This window comes from Panulirus ornatus, chromosome 9 (assembly GCF_036320965.1).
Source record: "Panulirus ornatus isolate Po-2019 chromosome 9, ASM3632096v1, whole genome shotgun sequence".
In the NCBI taxonomy this organism is placed as follows: Eukaryota; Metazoa; Arthropoda; class Malacostraca; order Decapoda; family Palinuridae; genus Panulirus; species Panulirus ornatus.
The window spans coordinates 2,215,367-2,236,342 of NC_092232.1; the positions used below are offsets into that span (position 1 = coordinate 2,215,367).

Sequence of the window (20,976 nt, forward strand, 5' to 3'; positions counted from 1 at the left end):
AATGAAATCTCTGGGGTTATACTCTGTGGTGTATATGAGAGAGGTATATCATCATCTTTTATTATTATCATTATTACTATTATTATTATTAATATACTTATTTGCTGTTTCCTGCATCAGCAAGGTTGTGCCAGGAAACAGAAAAAGAATGGCCCATCCACTCATACACACACACACACACACACACACACACACACACATATATATATATATGTGTTAGCATATGATAAGAGTTGACAGAGATGCTCTGTGGAAGGTATTAAGAGTATATGGTGTGGGAAGTAAGTTGCTAAAAGCAGTGAAAAGTTTTTATTGAGGATGTAAGGCATGTGTACATGTAGGAAGAGAGGAAAGTGATTGGCTCTCAGTGAATGTTGGTTTGCAGCAGGGGTGCGTGATGTCTCCATGGTTGTTTAATTTGTTTATGGATGGGGTTGTTAGGGAGGTGAAAGCAAGAGTTTTGGAAAGAAGGGCAAGTATGCAGTCTGTTGTGGTTGAGAGAGCTTGGACAGTCTGTTGTGGATGAGAGAGCTTGAGAAGTGAGTCAGTTGTTGTTCACTGATGATACAGCGCTGGTGGCTGATTCGGGTGAGAAACTGCAGAAGATGGTGACTGAGTTTGGTAAAGTGTGTGAAAGAAGAAAGCTGAGAGTAAATGTGAATAAGAGCAAGGTTATTAGGTATAGTAGGGTTGAGTGACAAGTCAATTGGGAGGTAAGTTTGAATGGAGAAAAAATGGAGGAAGTGAAGTGTTTTAGATATCTGGGAGTGGATTTGGCAGCGAATGGAACCATGGAAGCAGAAGTGAATCATAGGGTGGGGAGGGGGCGAAAGTTCTTGGAGCCTTGAAGAATGTTTGGAAGTCAAGAACGTTATCTTGGAAAGCAAAATTGGGTATGTTTGAAGGAACAGTGGTTCCAATAATGTTATATAGTTGCGAAGCGTGGGCTATAGATAGAGTTGTGCGGAGGAGGGTGGATATGCTGGAAATGAGATGTTTGAGGACAATATGTGGTGTGAGGTGGTTTGATCGAGTAAGTAATAATAGGGTAAGAGAGATGTGTGGTAATAAAAAGAGCGTGGTTGTGAGAGCAGAAGAGGGTGTTTTGAAATGGTTTGGTCACATGGAGACAATGAGTGAGGAAAGATTGACAAAGAGGATATATGTGTCAGAGGTGAAAGGAACAAGGAGAAGTGGGAGACCAAATTGGAGGTGGAAAGATGGAGTGTAAAAGATTTTGAGTGATCGGGGCCTGAACATGCAGGAGGGTGAAAGGAGGGCAAGGAATAGAGTGAATTGGATCGATGTGGTATACCGGGGTCGACGAGCTGTCAATGGATTGAATCAGGGAATGTGAAGCGTCTGGGGTAAACCGTGGAAAGTTCTGTGGGGCCTGGATGTGGAAAGGGAGTTGTGGTTTCGGTGCATTATAAATGACAGCTAGAGAATGAGTGTGAACGAATGTGGCCTTTGTTGTCTTTTCCTAGCGCTACCTCGTGCACATGCGGGGGGAGGGGGTTGTTATTTCATGTGTGGCAGGGTGGCGATGGGAATGAATAAAGGCAGACAGTGTGAATTGTGTGCATGGGTATATATGTATGTGTCTGTGTGTATATATATATGTGTACAATGAGATGTTATTTTTTTTTTTATTATACTTTGTCGCTGTCTCCCGCGTTTGCGAGGTAGCGCAAGGAAACAGACGAAAGAAATGGCCCAACCCACCCCCATACACATGTATATACATACGTCCACACACGCAAATATACATACCTACACAGCTTTCCATGGTTTACCCCAGACGCTTCACATGCCTTGATTCAATCCACTGACAGCACGTCAACCCAAGTATACCACATCGCTCCAATTCACTCTATTCCTTGCCCTCCTTTCACCCTCCTGCATGTTCAGGCCCCGATCACACAAAATCTTTTTCACTCCATCTTTCCACCTCCAATTTGGTCTCCCTCTTCTCCTCGTTCCCTCCACCTCCGACACATATATCCTCTTGGTCAATCTTTCCTCACTCATTCTCTCCATGTGCCCAAACCACTTCAAAACACCCTCTTCTGCTCTCTCAACCACGCTCTTTTTATTTCCACACATCTCTCTTACCCTTACGTTACTCACTCGATCAAACCACCTCACACCACACATTGTCCTCAAACATCTCATTTCCAGCACATCCATCCTCCTGCGCACAACTCTATCCATAGCCCACGCCTCGCAACCATACAACGTTGTTGGAACCACTATTCCTTCAAACATACCCATTTTTGCTTTCCAAGATAATGTTCTCGACTTCCACACATTCTTCAAGGCCCCCAGAATTTTCGCCCCCTCCCCCACCCTATGATCCACTTCCGCTTCCATGGTTCCATCCGCTGCCAGATCCACTCCCAGATATCTAAAACACTTCACTTCCTCCAGTTTTTCTCCATTCAAACTCACCTCCCAATTGACTTGACCCTCAACCCTACTGTACCTAATAACATTGAGATGTATAGGTATGTATATTTGCGTGTGAGGACGTGTATGTATATACATGTGTATGGGGGTAGGTTGGGCCATTTCTTTCGTCTGCTTCCTTGCGCTACCTCGCAAACGCGGGAGACAGCGACAAAGCAAAATAAATAAATATTCATTTATAAATATTATTATTTCTATTTTGGTAAATTATATGGGAGGGTATTGATTGAGAGGGTGAAGGAATGTACAGAGCATCAGATTGGGGAAGAGCAGTGTGGTTTCAGAAGTGGTAGAGGATGTGTGGATCAGGTGTTTGCTTTGAAGAATGTATGTGAGAAATACTTAGAAAAGCAAATGGATTTGTATGTAGCATTTATGGATCTGGAGAAGGCATATGATAGAGTTGATAGAGATGCTCTGTGGAAGGTATTAAGAATATATGGTGTGGGAGGCAAGTTGTTAGAAGCAGTGAAAAGTTTTTATCGAGGATGTAAGGCATGTGTACGTGTAGGAAGAGAGGAAAGTGATTGGTTCTCAGTGAATGTAGGTTTGCGGCATGGGTGTGTGATGTCTCCACGCGGAATGCGTGCATAGTGCCATTGTACAAAGGCAAAGGGGATAAGAGTGAGTGCTCAAATTACAGAGGTATAAGTTTGTTGAGTATTCCTGGTAAATTATATGGGAGGATATTGATTGAGAGGGTGAAGGCATGTACAGAGCATCAGATTGGGGAAGAGCAGTGTGGTTTCAGAAGTGGTAGAGGATGTGTGGATCAGGTGTTTGCTTTGAAGAATGTATGTGAGAAATACTTAGAAAAGCAAACGGATTTGTATGTAGCATTTATGGATCTGGAGAAGGCATATGATAGAGTTGATAGAGATGCTCTATGGAAGGTATTAAGAATATATGGTGAGGGAGGCAAGTTGTTAGAAGCAGTGAAAAGTTTTTATCGAGGATGTAAGGCATGTGTACGTGTAGGAAGAGAGGAAAGTGATTGGTTCTCAGTGAATGTAGGTTTGCGGCAGGGGTGTGTGATGTCTCCATGGTTGTTTAATTTGTTTATGGATGGGGTTGTTAGGGAGGTGAATGCAAGAGTTTTGGAAAGAGGGGCAAGTATGAAGTCTGTTGGGATGAGAGAGCTTGGGAAGTGAGTCAGTTGTTGTTCGCTGATGATACAGCGCTGGTGGCTGATTCATGTGAGAAACTGCAGAAGCTGGTGACTGAGTTTGGTAAAGTGTGTGAAAGAAGAAAGTTAACAGTAAATGTGAATAAGAGCAAGGTTATTAGGTACAGTAGGGTTGAGGGTCAAGTCAATTGGGAGGTGAGTTTGAATGGAGAAAAACTGGAGGAAGTGAAGCGTTTTAGATATCTGGGAGTGGATCTGGCAGCGGATGGAACCATGGGAGCGGAAGTGGATCATAGGGTGGGGGAGGGGGTGAAAATTCTGGGAGCCTTGAAGAATGTGTGGAAGCTCTCTCATCCACAACAGACTTCATACTTGCCCCTTTTTCCAAAACTCTTGCATTCACCTCCCTAACAACCTCATCCATAAACAAATTAAACAACCATGGAGACATCACACACCCCTGCCGCAAACCTACATTCACTGAGAACCAATCACTTTCCTCTCTTCCTACATGTACACATGCCTTACATCCTCGATAAAAACTTTTCACTGCTTCTAATAACTTGCCTCCCACACCATATATTCTTAATACCTTCCACAGAGAAAAAGTAGTGGATTAAAAATATTTCTGATTTTTTTCACTGACATACATACATGTATATACATGTATGTATATACATGTATGTATATACATGTGTATGTGAGTGGGTTGGGCCATCTCTTTCGTCTGTTTCCTAGCACTACCTCGCTAAGCGGGAGACAGCGACAAAACAAAATAAAAAAAATATATGTAAATATCTTTGGAAACGCAAGGTTAAATCAATTCTACAATAACTTGATAACCATGAACTTTAAGGGTTAGAAAAGAAAACCTTGCAGAACATTAAAGGGTTAAGGCTTCCAGGCTTTTACTTTGTCACTCTCCTTCTTCCACACCTGAAGTGGTGTAATTACCTGTTTGTACTAAATGGGATGGAGTTTTACACTAGTGAGGTCCCATCTCTTTCAAAAATGAGGGGAAGAGAACAAAAAGAGCAGGAGAGATAACCGATTCACCAGAGAGAAAATAAAGGAAGGGATATAGAGATACCAAACAAAAGACTACAGTGATACAGGTTGTACCTCTTTAATCCAGCAAACTTGGGACCTGGTCATTACTGGACCAAAGAAAATGACAAAGAACAGAAAATGACCTCTTTAAAGGCCATCAGGCAAATAATCTTACCAATTACCATCATCTTGGTTTTGTGAGTTCCTGCAGCACAACTGCAGCCAAGAATTGTTATCTTATCTTTGGAATCCTTACCCCCCGATGGAGACTCCTCAATATCTTGGGCATGGGTTTTTCGTGGGATACGACGCCAATACAGGGCAGATTTGTCAGCTTTATACAATTGTTTTGGGGCTATAAGAAATTAACAGGACTGTTAATTAGCTTGGCTGCAATGTAAACAGATTTTGGTGCCATAGCACTGCAAAATAATGCCACCATAGTGGCAGATTCAAAATGTGCTTGTCCATGGGAGTTTCCAGACCACAGAGCACCAGATCAGAGAGGTACAACCTGTATGTACATATATAAATTGTTGCTGAAAATGAGGAAGATAATTCAAATACTTAATTGACAGAGATGAAAATAATATAAAATCCATACTGGGGTACAGGAGAAAGAATTCTGTCTGTTTTTCCTGTGTCATAGAAGGTGATTAAAGGGAGCAAAAGTGGGAGGCTGGTCACCTTCCCTTCTCATTCTTCAATTACTAGAAGATGGAACAAGAGGGGAATCAAGCAGGGATTGATCATCCTCCTCAAAGGCTCAGGCTTGGGTGTATTAATGTGTGTGGATGTAACAAAGATGAGTTGAGAGGAGAGATAGGTAGTATGTTTGAGGAAAGAAACCTGGATATTCTAGCTCTAAGTGAAACAAAGCTCCATGTTAAAGGGGAAGAATGATCTGGAAATGTCCAAGATGCAATGTCAAGGGTTGGTGAAAAGACAAAAGCTAATGAAGGAGTTACAATACTCATGAAGTGCAAGTTGTGGAAGGGTGTGAAAGTGTATCAGGATTCTTTTCTCTTTCTTTCTACACTGGAGGCTACAGTAATGGACAAAAGTCCACATCAATGATAGGCCTTAACTGAAATACAGAGAGGATTATGAAAGGAAGACAAAAGAGACAAAGGAAAGTATTCATGGATTTTGGAGGAAGTGAAAAACCTATCTTTTAAAATGTGCCAGGTCATAGTTACTGGGAAAGACATTAGAGGGCTAGGAGTTTCAAAGCTTCGACAGATGAAGGTAAAAATGAAAGTGGAGGGCAGGAGATAGGTGATTATCAGTTTCTATGCACATGGCCAAAATAAGAAAGACCAAAAGAGGCAAGCATTTTCAGAGCAGCACAGTGAGTGTGTCAGCAGTTTCGATGTAAGAGACTGGGTGTTCATGATGGGTGATTTGAATGTAAAGGTGAGTGATGTGGTAATTCTGGGTATAATTGGGGGGCACGCAGTATTCAGTATCATGAATGGAAATGGTGAACAGCTTGTGGAGTTGTGTGCTGAAAAAGGATTGGGAATACCTGGTTTAAAAAGAGGGACATACACAAGTATACGTATGAGAGTTGGAAAGACAGTCAGTGGGCATATTAATTGATGTGTGTAAAATAATAAAGACTTTTGGATGTAAATGTGTTGAGTGGGGCAGTAGTTGGGGTGTCAGATTACTATCTTCTGGAGCCAAAGGTGAAGATTTGTAGAGGTTTTAAGAAAATAGGAAACATTATTGGTGAGAAGAGAGAGGTGAACGTGAGTGAGCTTAGAAAGAGGTTTGTGTGAAGAAATACCAGGAGAGACAGAGCACAGAATGGCAAAAGGTGAGAGTAAATGAAGCAAGAATGAGGAATGGGAGGTATCTAAGGAAGCTGTGCTGGCATGTGTGAATGATGCATATAATATGCAAAAGGTGGGAGGTGGACAGATCAGAAAGGGCAGTGATTAGAGGGAAAAAACAGTATGTAAAGTTGCTTGTGAAAGGGAAAATGGAAGCATGTGGGTGGTACTTATGGGGAAGGAATGCATATGACTGGGGGATGTAGAAGAGAAACTAGCAGGAAGTCATGAGGAAGGTGCAAGAGTTGGAAAAAGAGGACAAATGAGAGTTGGCATGAGTGAGTATCAGTAAACTTTTGGGAGAATAAAATGTTTTGGAAGGAGGTAAAAAATGTGCAAAAAACAAGAGAATAAATAGGAACATCAGTGAAGGGGGCAAAAGGGAAAGTGGTAACAGGTAGTGATGAAGCGAGGAGGAGATGGAGCGAGTATCTACAAGGACTGTTGAATGTGTTTGATGATAAGAGTGGCAGATGTTGGGTGTTTGGATCAGGGTGGTATGAAAAGTGAAAATATATTGGGAGAGTGGTTTGGTGGAGGAAGAACAGGTGGTGAAAGCCTTACAAAGAATGAAATGTGGCTAGGAGGCTGGAGTGGATGGAACTGCAGTCGAACTCATTAAGAAAAGGAGTGATTGTGTTGTTGATTAGTAAGGATTTTTATTGCATGTATGGATTATGGGGTGATGCCTGAGGTTGGCGGAATGCATGTATAGTGCCACTGAATACAGGCAAGGTTAACAAAAGTGAGTGTTCAAACTACAGAGGTATGAGTCAGCTGATTGTACCTGGTAAGTTGTATGGGAGGGTAGTGAATGAGAGAGCAAAGGCAAGTACAGAGCACCACATTAGGTGGGAACAGTGTGGTTTCAGAATTGGTAGAGGATGTATGGATCAGGTGTTTACTCTGAAGTATGTATGTGTGAGAAACAGAAATACTAAGAGAAACAGATGGAATTGTATGTGGCAATATGGATCTAGAGAAAGCATATGACAGGGTTGATAGAGATGCCTTGTGGAAGGTCTTGAGAATATGCAGTGTGGGAGGAAAGCTGCCAGTAGCAATGTGAAGTTTTTATCAACGGTGTGTAAGGTATGTGTTCGAGTAGGAAGAAAGGAGAGTAAACAGTTCCAAGTGAAGGTTGGTCTGCAGGAGGGGTGTATGATGTCACCATGGTTGTTTAATGTTTATAGATGGGTTGGTGAGGGATGTAAATGAGAGAGTCTTGGAGAGAGAGAGACAAGTATGCAGTTTGTAGGAGATGAGAGGGCCTGGAAATGAGTCAGTTGTTGCTTGCAGATGATACAGCACTGGCCTTAGATTTGAATATGACACTGCAGTAGCAGGTGACAGAGTTTGGAAATGTGTGTAAAAAAAGAAAAGGGGGAAGTTAAGAGTAAATGTGCATAAAAGCAAGGTCATTAGGTTTAGAAGGGTTGAGGAACAGGTCGGTTGTTTGGGAGTTTGAACGGGGAAAACTTGGAGGAAGTAAAGTGTTTTCGATACCTGGGAATGGACATGCCAATGATAGGAGCCACGGAAGTGGAAGTGAGTCATAGGGTGGGTGATACAGCAAATGTTCTGTAGCAAGGAAGAACATCTGGAAAGGTAGAAGGTTATCTTGGAGGGCAAATATGGGTATGTTTGAAAGTATATTAGGCTTAACAATATTACATGAATGCAAGGTATGGGCTACAGATAATACTGTGTACAGGAGGGTGGATGTGTTGGAAATGAAATGTTGGAGGACTATTTGTGATCAAGTAAATAATGAAAGTGTAAGAGAGAGATGTGGTAATAAAGGAAAGGTGATTAAGAAAGCTGAAGAGAATGCTGAAATGGTTTGGAAAAAATAAAAGAATGAGTGAGGAAAGGTTGACAAAGATGCTAGGTGCATCAAAGGTGGAGGGAACAAGGAGAATGGGGAGACCCAAATTGGAGATGGAATGACACTGAAAAATATTTTAAGCAATTAGGGCCTGTAAATGCATGTGGGTGAAAAGAGTTTATGGGATGGAGTAATTTACAGCAATGTGGTATACTGGGATCAATGTCCTGTCAATGGGTTGATCAGGGGCATGTATAGTGTCTGGGTGTAACCAAAGAAAGGCTTGTGGGGCCTGGTTGTGGATAGCAAGCTGTGACAGCCATGACAGCTTAAGAACGGACGTGAGCTGGTGTGGCCTTTCTTCTCCAGTTCCTGGCACTACCTAGCTAACAAAGGAAATGACAATCAAGTATGAAAAAGGTCAAGAGGAAGGTGCAGGGGTCAAAAAAGAGGGCAAATGAGATTTGGGGTGAGCAAGTATCAGTAAAATAATGTAAGAAAGACAAGAGGACAAATGGGAAAATCAGTGAAGGGGGCAAAAGGGTAAGTGATAGAATGAAGCGATGAAGCAAGGAGGAGATGGAGCGAGTATCTTGAAGGACTGTTAAATGTGCTTAATGATAAAGTGGCAGATGCAGGATGTTTTGGTCAGGATGGTATGTGAAGCGAGAGAGTCACGGAGAGTGGTTTGGTGAAGAGTGAAGTGGTTGAAAGCCTTGCAGAAGATGCAATGCAGCAAGGTGGCTGGATTGAGAGGTACTGCTGATGAATGTATCAAAAAAGGGGGTGACTGTTGTTGATTGGTTGGTAAGGGTTTTCAATGCATGTACGGATTACGGTGAGGTGCCTGAGGATCGGCAGAATGTATGTAATAGAGACACTGCATAAAGGCAAGATGGATAATGGTGAGAGTCCAAACTACAGAGGTATAAGTTTGCTGAGTATAGATGGTAAGTTGTATGGGAGGATACTGACTGAGAGGGTGAAGGCATGTACAGAGCATCAGACCGGTGGAGCAGTGTAGTTTCAGAGAAGGTAGAGGATGTGTGAATCAGGTGTTTGCTTCAGAGAATGTGTGAGAAATACTTAGAAGAACAGTGGGATTTGCAGGTTGCACTTATGGATCTTGAGAACGCACATGATAGGGCTGACAGAGATGCTTTGTGGAAGGTTTCAAGAATTTACAGTAAGCAATGAGAGCTGCTAGAAGCAGTGAAAAGTTTTTATCAAGGGTGTAAAGCTTGTGTACAAGTAGGAAGAGAGGAGAGTGAATGGTTCCAAGTGAAGGCTAGTCTGTGGCAGGGGTGTGTGATGTCACCATGGTCACTGCCTTCATCTATGGATGGGGGGTATGGGAAGTAAATGTGAGTCTAGGAGAGAGGGGCAAATATGCAGTCTGCAGGAAATGAGAGGTACTGGGAAGCAAGTCAGTTGCTGTCTGCTGATGATACAGCACTGTTGGCAACTCAAGTGAGAAACTGCAGAAGTTGGTAACTGAGTTTGGAAAGGTGTGTGAAAGAAAGCTGAGAGTGAATGTGAATAAAAGCAAGGTTAATAGGTTCAGTAGGGTTAAGGGACTGATTACTTTGGGAGTGAGTCTGAATGGAGAAAAACTGGAAGTGAAGTGTTTTAGTTATCTGGGAAAGGACATGGCAGTAAGTGAAACCAAGGAAGTGGAAGTGAGTCATACGGTGGGAGAAGGGAAAAAGGGTCTGGGAGCACTGAACATGTGTGGAAAGAGAGAACATTATCTGGGAAGACAAAAATAGGTATGTTTGAAGGAATAGTATTCCCAACAATATTATATGGATGGAAGGCATGTGCTATAGATAAGGCTGTGCAAAGTAGGGTGGATATGTTGGAAATGAAATATATGGAGAAAATGAGTGAGGAAAGATTGATAAAGGAGTTATATGTGTCAGAAGTGGAGGGAACAAGTAGAACTGGGAGACCAAATTGGACATGGAAGGACTGAGTGAAAAAGATTTTGAGCAATCAGGGCCTGAACATGCAGGAGGGTGAAAGCTGTTAACAGGATGTAGTGAATTGGAATGATGTGGTATACTGAGGTTAATGTTGTCAATGTACTGAACCAGGGAATGTGAAGCATCCACTGTAATTCATGGAAAGGTCTGTGAGGCATATATGAAAGCCAGAGAATGAATGGATGGAGTGGATGTGGTCTTTCTTTATCTGTTCCTACCACTGTCTCCCTACTGGGAACTGGCAATCAAGTATGAAAAATACATGAACTAGTAATTGCAAAAACATATAAATACATTGCTAAAACTGATATATGGAAATTGGTTAATACTCACTGATATGGAGGTGGCCGCCCACCATCTACCTCTGCACACTGAGAAACATTGTCTGATACAACGCTACTATCTGCCGATACAATCTGCAATAATAAAAATGTTTTGTTATAAATCTGATAGAAATCAGAAAAAAACATTTTCCAACTGCTTCATGGTACATTTTTCTAAATGCCAAAGTTAATACTAAATAGAAACAAAGGAAATAGGGGTAGTAGATGCCATTACTGCAGTTTGACAGGGATAGAATGCGTGAAGGTATGTTGAAAAAGTGAAACTTTGTGTCAGAGGTGGCACGTACAAGGATAGTGGGGAGACCAAATTGGATATGGAAGGATGGAGTGAAAAAGACTGCAAATGAACAGGGCCTGTACATGCAAGAGGGTGAAAAGTGTGCATGGGACAAAGTAAATTAGAATGATGAGGTATACATGGGTCGACATGATGTCAGTGTATTCCAACAGTTCATGTGAAGCAGTCATGGGAAATCATGTTAAGGTCTGTGCATCCTGGATGTGGCTAAGGGGCTGTGGTTTCAGTGCACTGCACAAGACAGCTATCAACTTGATGTGAGAGAATGCAGCCTCTCTTTGTCTGCTCCTGGGACTACCTTCTATCCATATAGTATATATCTATATCTCTGATGCCTGTTCCCTTCTGGAACTTCCTCAAGGAGGTGGCCACAGCAATAAAGTCTCCTTAACTAGTGAACACTAGTGGTGCTTCTTTGCGTTTAGTGCATCACCCTTAATGCCAATAGCCCATGTGGGGGTGAAGCAGACAGAAAAGACGGCTACTTCAGGCAGAGGAGTGCAACTTGACAACCACAGAAGTGCTGGCTCGCTACACAGCGGTCAGTAACCCCCCTAACCAAATGGGTAGTACTGGTAATACCTCCCTGGTCATTGGCTGCTTCCTAACTACCACCTTCTAATGCAAAAAAATGGCAAGCAAGGATGAAAAAAAATGTCATACTTGGCTGGTGCTTCCCACATTAGCAAGGCAGTGCCAGGGACAGGAGAAAGACCACACTCACATCAATTCTTTAGCTGTCATGTGCAATGCACTGAAACTACAACCCCCTACCTACAACCAAGCCCCACAGTCCTTTCCATGGTTTCCCCTGGCCTCTTCACATGCCTGTATACCTCTCATTCCTCTTTCACAAGCACCTTTACTTCATCCCATTACTGACTACATCTTCTAACCTGCTCATCTCCCACCTTATGTATGCTACATACATCTCTCACATATGCCAGCACTGATATCTAAGTACAGTAAGCCCTCGATTTAACGGAGCCAGATATAACGGATTTTGGATTTAACGGACCTTCAGATACTGAAGGACTAATTTACTACTACCACTATAGTCATGGCAAAATACTCCTCAACTGATACTTCAGAACTGTGACTTTATCTACTAAACAATTTTGCAATCCTTACAATTCAAAATAGCATCAAGTGATAGAAGAGTTAAAAGAAAGTGTGTGAACTTAAACGTGGCAAAGAAATAGGTTATATTTGATTTAACGGACTTTCAGTGTCAAAGGACACCCCTTCCCCCCTTATTAGTCCATTAAATCAAGGGTTTACCTTACTTCTCATTTCCTAACTTTGTTCATTCTCATCTTTTACCATTCCACACTCAAACTTTGCGAATATTTCTTCACACAAGTCTCTCTTCCAAGCACACTTACTCCCACCACTCCTTATTCACCCCTAATGTTTCCTCTTTAAAAATTGCATAAATCTTCACCCTAAGTACCACAAGGTGATGATCAGACATCTTACAGGCTGCCCCTGTCAACACATTCACATCCAAAGTCTGTAATGTACACCTATCAATTAGTAAGTAATCTAATAGTGCCTGCTGACAATCTTTCCTGTTCACATATATATACTTCTGTATGTCCCTCCTCTTAAACCAGGTATTCCCAATCATCAGTCCTTTTTCAGCACACAACTCCACAAGCTGTTAACCATTTCCATGACACACAATTATACCCTTAATTGCCATAACTCTAGGGTGGGCCATTTTGATGACTGTTTCTTTCCCGACACCTCAAAGCTCTGGAACTCTCTACCCACTCATATCTTTCTCAATAAATATGACCTGACACCTTTAAAAGACAGGTTTTCACTTCCTCCAAATAAGTAAATACTTTCCCTTGTCTCTTCTTTTTGCCTTTCATTAACTTTTCTATATTTCAATTAAGGCCTGGCCTTGATGTTGACTTTTCTGAGTGACTGAAGCCTATAACTTTATTTCTTTTAGTTACTCACCTTCACATTTTAATCACTCAATACCAATCACAAGTACTGACACTCACTCAGCTGCTCCCAAAATGCTTGCCTCTCATCATCTTCCTTTTCATGGCTAGGAGTACAAGCATTAATAATAACCCATTTCTTACAATCCAATTTCATTTATACAAACAACAGTCTGGACCTCACTTCATTACACTCTTTCACATGCTACTACATCTGCTTCAGCAACAGTGCTACCCCTTCCATAGCTTTTGCCCTCCAACTAATGCCTGACTTTATTCCTAGGACATTTTCAAACCATTCTTACCCTTTAACCTTCAGCCTCATTGTTTCACTCAGAGCCAGAACATCTAGGTTTCTTTCCTCAAACATACTACCTATCTCGCCTTTCTTCTAATCCTGGTTACATCCACACAAATTCAGACACTCACCACCTTCTGTTCCATCTTATAGAAACTGAAATACAAGAGGGGGAGGGGTTCAAGTCCCCTAACTTCCAACCCCTTTAATTGTATTCAATGACAAGCAGGCAAAAGGAGGAAAAATTCTTTCTCCCTTACCCATACAAATTATCATTATTTCCTTATCAAACTTGATTGCCATCTCCCATACTAATGAGATAGCTCCAGGAAACAGATGAAGAGAGACCCATCCACTCATGTACAGTAAACCCTCAATATAACAGACCCCAATATAATGGATTTTGGATTCAACAGGCAAATAATGAGACAGTACATTAACTAATAATAAATCAAAAAATAAAATAAAAAAAATCTCAACACAACATGTGCATTTCATATCGCACTTACTTTTAGTAGTGTGGGGTACACTCACTTTGTTCTGGTCTCAGTCTGTCTCTAGCTCTCATACGGTCAGGATGTATACAAAATGTTTCAGTTATTTCAGAACTGTGACTTTATTTATCAAATAATTCAGCAATCTTTACAATTCAAAAGGGCATCAAGTGATTGTAAGAGGAGCAATGAAAGAGGGTAGTACATCCTCACTTTATTATAAAGAAGTATCATTTCACAGGAAAAGGGTGGCATCACTTATATCTCAATCTGACTCCTGCCTCCAACTGCCCGGCGAGCATTCCCACACTGCCAAGTCCCTGTAGCCCAACTATTGTACCAAACACTAAACCCTACACCCCCTCAAGATTTTAGTAACTAAATGTGACATTTTGAAAACTAAAATAAAGAAAACAAAAAAAGGAATGAAATGAAAATATGACAAGGCATAAAGCAAATATAAACACAAATCACTGCTCAGCAACAGTACACTTCCATTACATGTGAGCAGAACAAAAATGACATAAATCAGTGTGTTCACTCCTCACAGGAGCCACCACAAACATAATCATGCAAGTGTGTGGGGCAGCATCTCATAAGGAGAGGGCACTACCATCTGAGACTGGATGTTGCCACAACTGGAGGTAAAGCTCCTGCTCATGGACACTCCCCATGAACCACAGGTGTCATAGGGATTGGCAAAACCCGGGGGCATAGGTGACGTAGGTTTTGCAAAGATAGAAGACCAACACCATTGTCCAGCTTCACTGAGTATTGCCAATGTGGCTTCACACCCGAGCTGCCCCATGCCTTCAAAGCGAAGTCCTGCATGCACACAAGGGTGTCCTTGGACAGCTAAGGCAACTTAACTTGATGGGCTGCCTTGCACATGAACCTGGCCCTTTGATATGGCCCACTCCCTGTTTCACAAAGCAATTCTTCATCACCAGTTTATCAGATAATGTTGTCGGGATGCCAGACACCATCTCGCAACTACCTTCCTGCTACCAGCTGTGTGGATGATTTATCCCCCTTTCTTGGGAGGGTGTTGAGATATTGGAGTACAGCTGAGGCGCTCTGCTATTGTGCACGCTACCTCCAACACCCATGTTGCCCCTTAACACTTGTTTGACTGCCTTTACTGCTGCTCTGATGCATCCATTAGATTGCAAAAAGTGGGATGAGGATATTTGGGCCATGATTCCCCATTTTTGTAGAAAGCTTCCATCTCCTCGCTATCCCATTGGTTCCCCCATCCAAGGCAATTTCCCTGGGTGCACCCCATCTCCTGAAGGTAAGCAGCCTTGCGATAACTTGGGATTTTCCTGTATTGGTTCAAGTCCTACTTACTGCGCCATGTAATAGGTGCAATGAAAGCAGGCAGTCCATTCTCATTTTATCATAAAGATGTATCCTTTCACAGTATAAGGGTGGCATCACCTCTATTTCAGTCTGACTCCTGCCTCCAACTACCAAGTGAGCCTTTCCACACTGCTAGGTGCCCTCCACCCAACTATTGTGCCACACACTAAACCTTACAGTGACAGAGGATTTAAAAGAAAGCATGTGAACTCAAATGTGGCACAAAAATAAGTTACATTCAATTCAACAGACTTTTGGCATTATCGGACACGTCTTTCCCCTATTAGTCTGTTAAATCGGGGGTTTACTGTACATACATATATATACACATATACACATGAACACATACATATACAATTATGCATATCTATTTTCTATCATTATACTTGACTGCCGTTTCCCGCATCAGCGAGGTGGCGCCAGAAAAAAGACAAAGAATGACCTAGCCACTCATATACACATATACATACATATATGCCCATACACATCTTTTTTTTTTTTTTTTTTTATACTTTGTCGCTGTCTCCCGCGTTTGCGAGGTAGCGCAAGGAAACAGACGAAAGAAATGGCCCAACCCCCCCCACACACATGCATATACACACGTCCACCCACGCAAATACACATACCTACACAGCTTTCCATGGTTTACCCCAGACGCTTCACATGCCTTGATTCAATCCACTGACAGCACGTCAACCCCGGTATACCACATCGCTCCAATTCACTCTATTCCTTGCCCTCCTTTCACCCTCCTGCATGTTCAGGCCCCGATCACACAAAATCTTTTTCACTCCATCTTTCCACCTCCAATTTGGTCTCCCTCTTCTCCTTGCTCCCTCCACCTCCGACACATATATCCTCTTGGTCAATCTTTCCTCACTCATCCTCTCCATGTGCCCAAACCACTTCAAAACACCCTCTTCTGCTCTCTCAACCACGCTCTTTTTATTTCCACACATCTCTCTTACCCTTACGTTACTCACTCGATCAAACCACCTCACACCACACATTGTCCTCAAACATCTCATTTCCAGCACATCCATCCTCCTGCGCACAACTCTATCCATAGCCCACGCCTCGCAACCATACAACATTGTTGGAACCACTATTCCTTCAAACATACCCATTTTTGCTTTCCGAGATGATGTTCTCGACTTCCACACATTCTTCAAGGCCCCCAGAATTTTCGCCCCCTCCCCCACCCTATGATCCACTTCCGCTTCCATGGTTCCATCCGCTGCCAGATCCACTCCCAGATATCTAAAACACTTCACTTCCTCCAGTTTTTCTCCATTCAAACTCACCTCCCAATTGACTTGACCCTCAACCCTACTGTACCTAATAACCTTGCTCTTATTCACATTCACTCTCAACTTTTTCCACACACTTTACCAAACTCAGTCACCAGCTTCTGCAGTTTCTCACATGAATCAGCCACCAGCGCTGTATCATCAGCGAACAACAACTGACTCACTTCCCAAGCTCTCTCATCCCCAACAGACTTCATACTTGCCCCTCTTTCCAAAACTCTTGCATTTACCTCCCTAACAACCCCATCCATAAACAAATTAAACAACCATGGAGACATCACACACCCCTGTCGCAAACCTACATTCACTGAGAACCAATCACTTTCCTCTCTTCCTACACGTACACATGCCTTACATCCTCGATAAAAACTTTTCACTGCTTCTAACAACTTGCCTCCCACACCATATATTCTTAATACCTTCCACAGAGCATCTCTATCAACTCTATCATATGCCTTCTCCAGATCCATAAATGCTACATACAAATCCATTTGCTTTTCTATATACACATTAACATATTTTTTTTTTTTTATAACATTCGCCATTTCCCGCGATAGCGAGGTAGCGTTAAGAACAGAGGACTAGGCCTTTTAGGGAATACCCTCACCTGGCCCCCTTCTCTGTTCCTTCTTTTGGAAAATTAAAAAAAAAAAAAAAAAACGAGAGGGGAGGATTTCCAGCCCCCCCGCTCCTTTCCCTTTTAGTCGCCTTGTACGACACGCAGGGAATACGTGAGAAGTATTCTTTCATATATATATATTCTTTCATATATATATATATATATATATATATATATATATATATATATATATATATATATATATATATATATGAAGGTGAAATTGCACTTCAGTAGGAGTTCACACAATCCCATCCAACCTGTAATCCCTCCATACATGTGGCATGACATGTTTCATGGGGACAATCCTCCTTATCAGGTGCCAGTACTTAGCAAAGTTATTCAAATGCCAACACCACACTCGACTGTCTCCACAAAACATGTCGTATCACATGTATAGAAAAATTACATGTTAGACAAAATTGCATGAACTCCCACTGAAGTGCGATTTCACCTTCATACTATCCTCATGGACTAGTGTGATCATCATAAAAATTATATATATATATATATATATATATATATATATATTCTTTCTTTCGTACCATTCGCCACTTCCCACGTCAGCGAGGCAGCGCCAAGAACAGAGGAACAGAGGACATATATATATATTTTTTCTTTTTATTATTATTTTGCTTTGTCGCTGTCTCCCACATTAGCAAGGTAGCGCAAGGAAACAGATGAAAGAATGGCCCAACCCACCCACATAAACATCTATATACATACACGTCCACACACGCAAATATACATACCTATACATCTCAATGTATATACATATATATACACACACAAACATATACATATATACCCATGTACATAATTCATACTGTCTGCCTTTATTCATTCCCATCGCCACCCCGCCACACATGGAATAACAACACCCTCCCCCTTCATATGTGCACGGTAGCGCTAGGAAAAGACAACAAAGGCCCCATTCGTTCACACTCAGTCTCTAGCTGTCATGTAATAATGCACCGAAACCACAGCTCCCTTTCCACATCCAGGCCCCACAGAACTTTCCATGGTTTACCCCAGACGCTTCACATGCCCTGGTTCAATCCACTGACACACACGTCGATCCCGGTATACCACATCGTTCCAATTCACTGTATTTCTTGCACGCCTCTCACCTTCCTGGTATTCCCTCAAAGGCCCAGTCCTCTGTTCTTAACGCTACCTCGCTATCGCGGGAAATGGCGAATAGTATGAAAAAAAAAAATTGATTGAGAGGGTGAAATCATGTACAGAGCATCAGACTGGGGTAGAGCAGTGTGGTTTCAGAAGTGGTACAGGATGTGTGGATCAGGTGTTTGCTTTGAAGAATGTATGTGAGACATACTTAGAAAAGCAAATGGATTTGTATGTACCATTTATGGATCTGGAGAAGGCATATGATAAGAGTTGATAGAGATGTTCTGTGGAAGGTATTAAGAATATATGGTGTGGGAGGCAAGTTGTTAGAAGCAGTGAAAAGTTTTTATCGAGGATGTAAGGCATGTGTACAAGTAGGAAGAGAGGAAAGTGACTGGTTCTCAGTGAATGTCGGTTTGTGGCAGGGGTGTGTGATGTCTCCATGGTCGTTTAGTTTGTTTATGGATGGGATTGTTAGGGAGGTGAATGCAAGAGTTTTGGAAAGAGGGGCAAGTATGTAGTCTGTTGTGGATGAGAGGACTTGGGAAGTGAGTCAGTTGTTGTTCGCTGATGATACAGAGCTGGTGGCTCATTCGGGTGAGAAACTGCAGACGATGGTGACTTTGTCTGGTAAAGTGTGTGAAAAAGAAAGCTGAGAGTAAATGTGAATAAGAGCAAGGTTATTAGGTAGAGTAGGGTTGAGGGACAAGTCAACTGGGAGGTAAGTTTGAATATAGAAAAACTGAAGGAAGTGAAGTGCTTTAGATATCTGGGAGTGGATTTGGCAGCAGATGGAACCATGGAAGCAGAAGTGAGTCACAGGGTGGGGGAGGGGGCGAAAGTTCTAGGAGCATTGAAAAATGTGTGGAAGGCGAGAACATTATCTTGGAAAGCAAAAATGGGTATGTTTGAAAGAATAGTGGTTCCAACAATGTCACATGGTTGCGAGGCGTGGGATATAGATAGAGTTGTGCGGAGGAGGGTGGTTGTTTTGGAAATGAGATGTTTGAGGACAATATGTGTTGTGAGGTGGTCTGATCGAGTAAGTAATGAAAGGGTAAGAGAGATGTGTGGTAATAAAAAGAGCGTGGTTGAGAGAGCAGAAGAGGGTGTTTTGAAATGGTTTGGTCACATGGAGAGAATGAGTGAGGAAAGATTGACAAAGAGGATATATGTGTCGGAGGTGGAGGGAATGAGGAAAAGTGGGAGATCAAATTGGAGGTAGAATGATGGAGTGAAAAAGATTTTGAGCGATCGGGGCCTGAACATGCAGGAGGGTGAAAGGCATGCAAGGAAGAGAGTGAATTGGAACCATGTGGTATACCAGGGTCAACGTGCTGTCAATGGATTGAACCAGGGCATGTAAAGCGTCTGGGGTAAACAATGGAAAGTTTTGTGGGGCCTGGATGTGAAAAGGGAGCTGTTGTTTCAGTGCATTATACAAGACAGCTAGAGACTGAGTGTGAACGAATGTGGCCTTTTGCTGTCTTTTCCTAGCGCTACTTTGTGTGCATGAGGGAGGAGGGAGTTGTCATTTCATGTGTGGCAGGGTGGCAACAGGAATGAATAAAGGCAGCAAGCATGAATTATATATATGTGTATATATGCCTTATCGAGGATGTAAGGCATGTGTGCGTGTAGGAAGAGAGGAAAGTGATTGGTTCTCAGTGAATGTAGGTTTGCGGCAGGGGTGTGTGATGTCTCCATGGTTGTTTAATTTGTTTATGGATGGGGTTGTTAGGGAGGTGAATGCAAGAGTTTTGGAAAGAGGGGCAAGGATGAAGTCTGTTGGGGATGAGAGAGCTTGGGAAGTGAGTCAGTTGTTGTTCGCTGATGATACAGCGCTGGTGGCTGATTCATGTGAGAAACTGCAGAAGCTGGTGACTGAGTTTGGTAAAGTGTGTGAAAGAAGAAAGTTAAGAGTAAATGTGAATAAGAGCAAGGTTATTAGGTACAGTAGGGCTGAGGGTCAAGTCAATTGGGAGGTGAGTTTGAATGGAGAAAAACTGGAGGAAGTAAAGTGTTTTAGATATCTGGGAGTGGATCTGGCAGCGGATGGAACCATGGAAGCGGAAGTGGATCATAGGGTGGGGGAGGGGGCGAAAATTCTGGGAGCCTTGAAGAATGTGTGGAAGTCGAGAACATTATCTCGGAAAGCAAAAATGGGTATGTTTGAAGGAATAGTGGTTCCAACAATGTTGTATGGTTGCGAGGCGTGGACTATGGATAGAGTTGTGCGCAGGAGGATGGATGTGCTGGAAATGAGATGTTTGAGGACAATGTGTGGTGTGAGGTGGTTTGACCGAGTAAGTAACGTAAGGGTAAGAGAGATGTGTGGAAATAAAAAGAGCGTGGTTGAGAGAGCAGAAGAGGGTGTCTTGAAATGGTTTGGTCACATGGAGAGAATGAGTGAGGGAAGATTGACCAAGAGGATATATGTGTCGGAGGTGGATGGAACAAGGAGAAGAGGGAGACCAAATTGGAGGTGGAAAGATGGAGTGAAAAAGATTTTGTGTGATCGGGGCCTGAACATGCAGGAGGGTGAAAGGAGGGCAAGGAATAGAGTGAATTGGAGCGATGTGGTATACCGGGGTTGACGTGCTGTCAGTGGATTGAATCAAGGCATGTGAAGCGTCTGGGGTAAACCATGGAAAGCTGTGTAGGTATGTATATTTGCGTGTGTGGACGTATGTATATACATGTGTATGGGGGTGGGTTGGGCCATTTCTTTCGTCTGTTTCCTTGCGCTACCTCGCAAACGCGGGAGACAGCGTCAAAGCAAAAAAAAAAAAAAAAAAAAAAATGTAACTGTCTGTATGTATATATATGTACAATACGTTGAGATGTATAGGTATGTATATGTGCT

General features: G+C 42.3%; 1 protein-coding gene across 10 annotated transcripts in view; it reads right to left on the reverse strand.

Moving 5' to 3' along the window:
- The window catches only part of dsh (Segment polarity protein dishevelled), a 184,545-nt gene that overhangs the window by 142,387 nt on the left and 21,182 nt on the right, over positions 1-20,976 (reverse strand). For all 10 annotated transcript variants that reach the window (XM_071664501.1, XM_071664493.1, XM_071664500.1 and 7 more), the window contains exon 3: positions 10,630-10,712. In XM_071664501.1, coding sequence (XP_071520602.1) covers positions 10,630-10,712 — 83 coding nt within the window. The remainder of the gene's footprint in view (positions 1-10,629; positions 10,713-20,976) is intronic.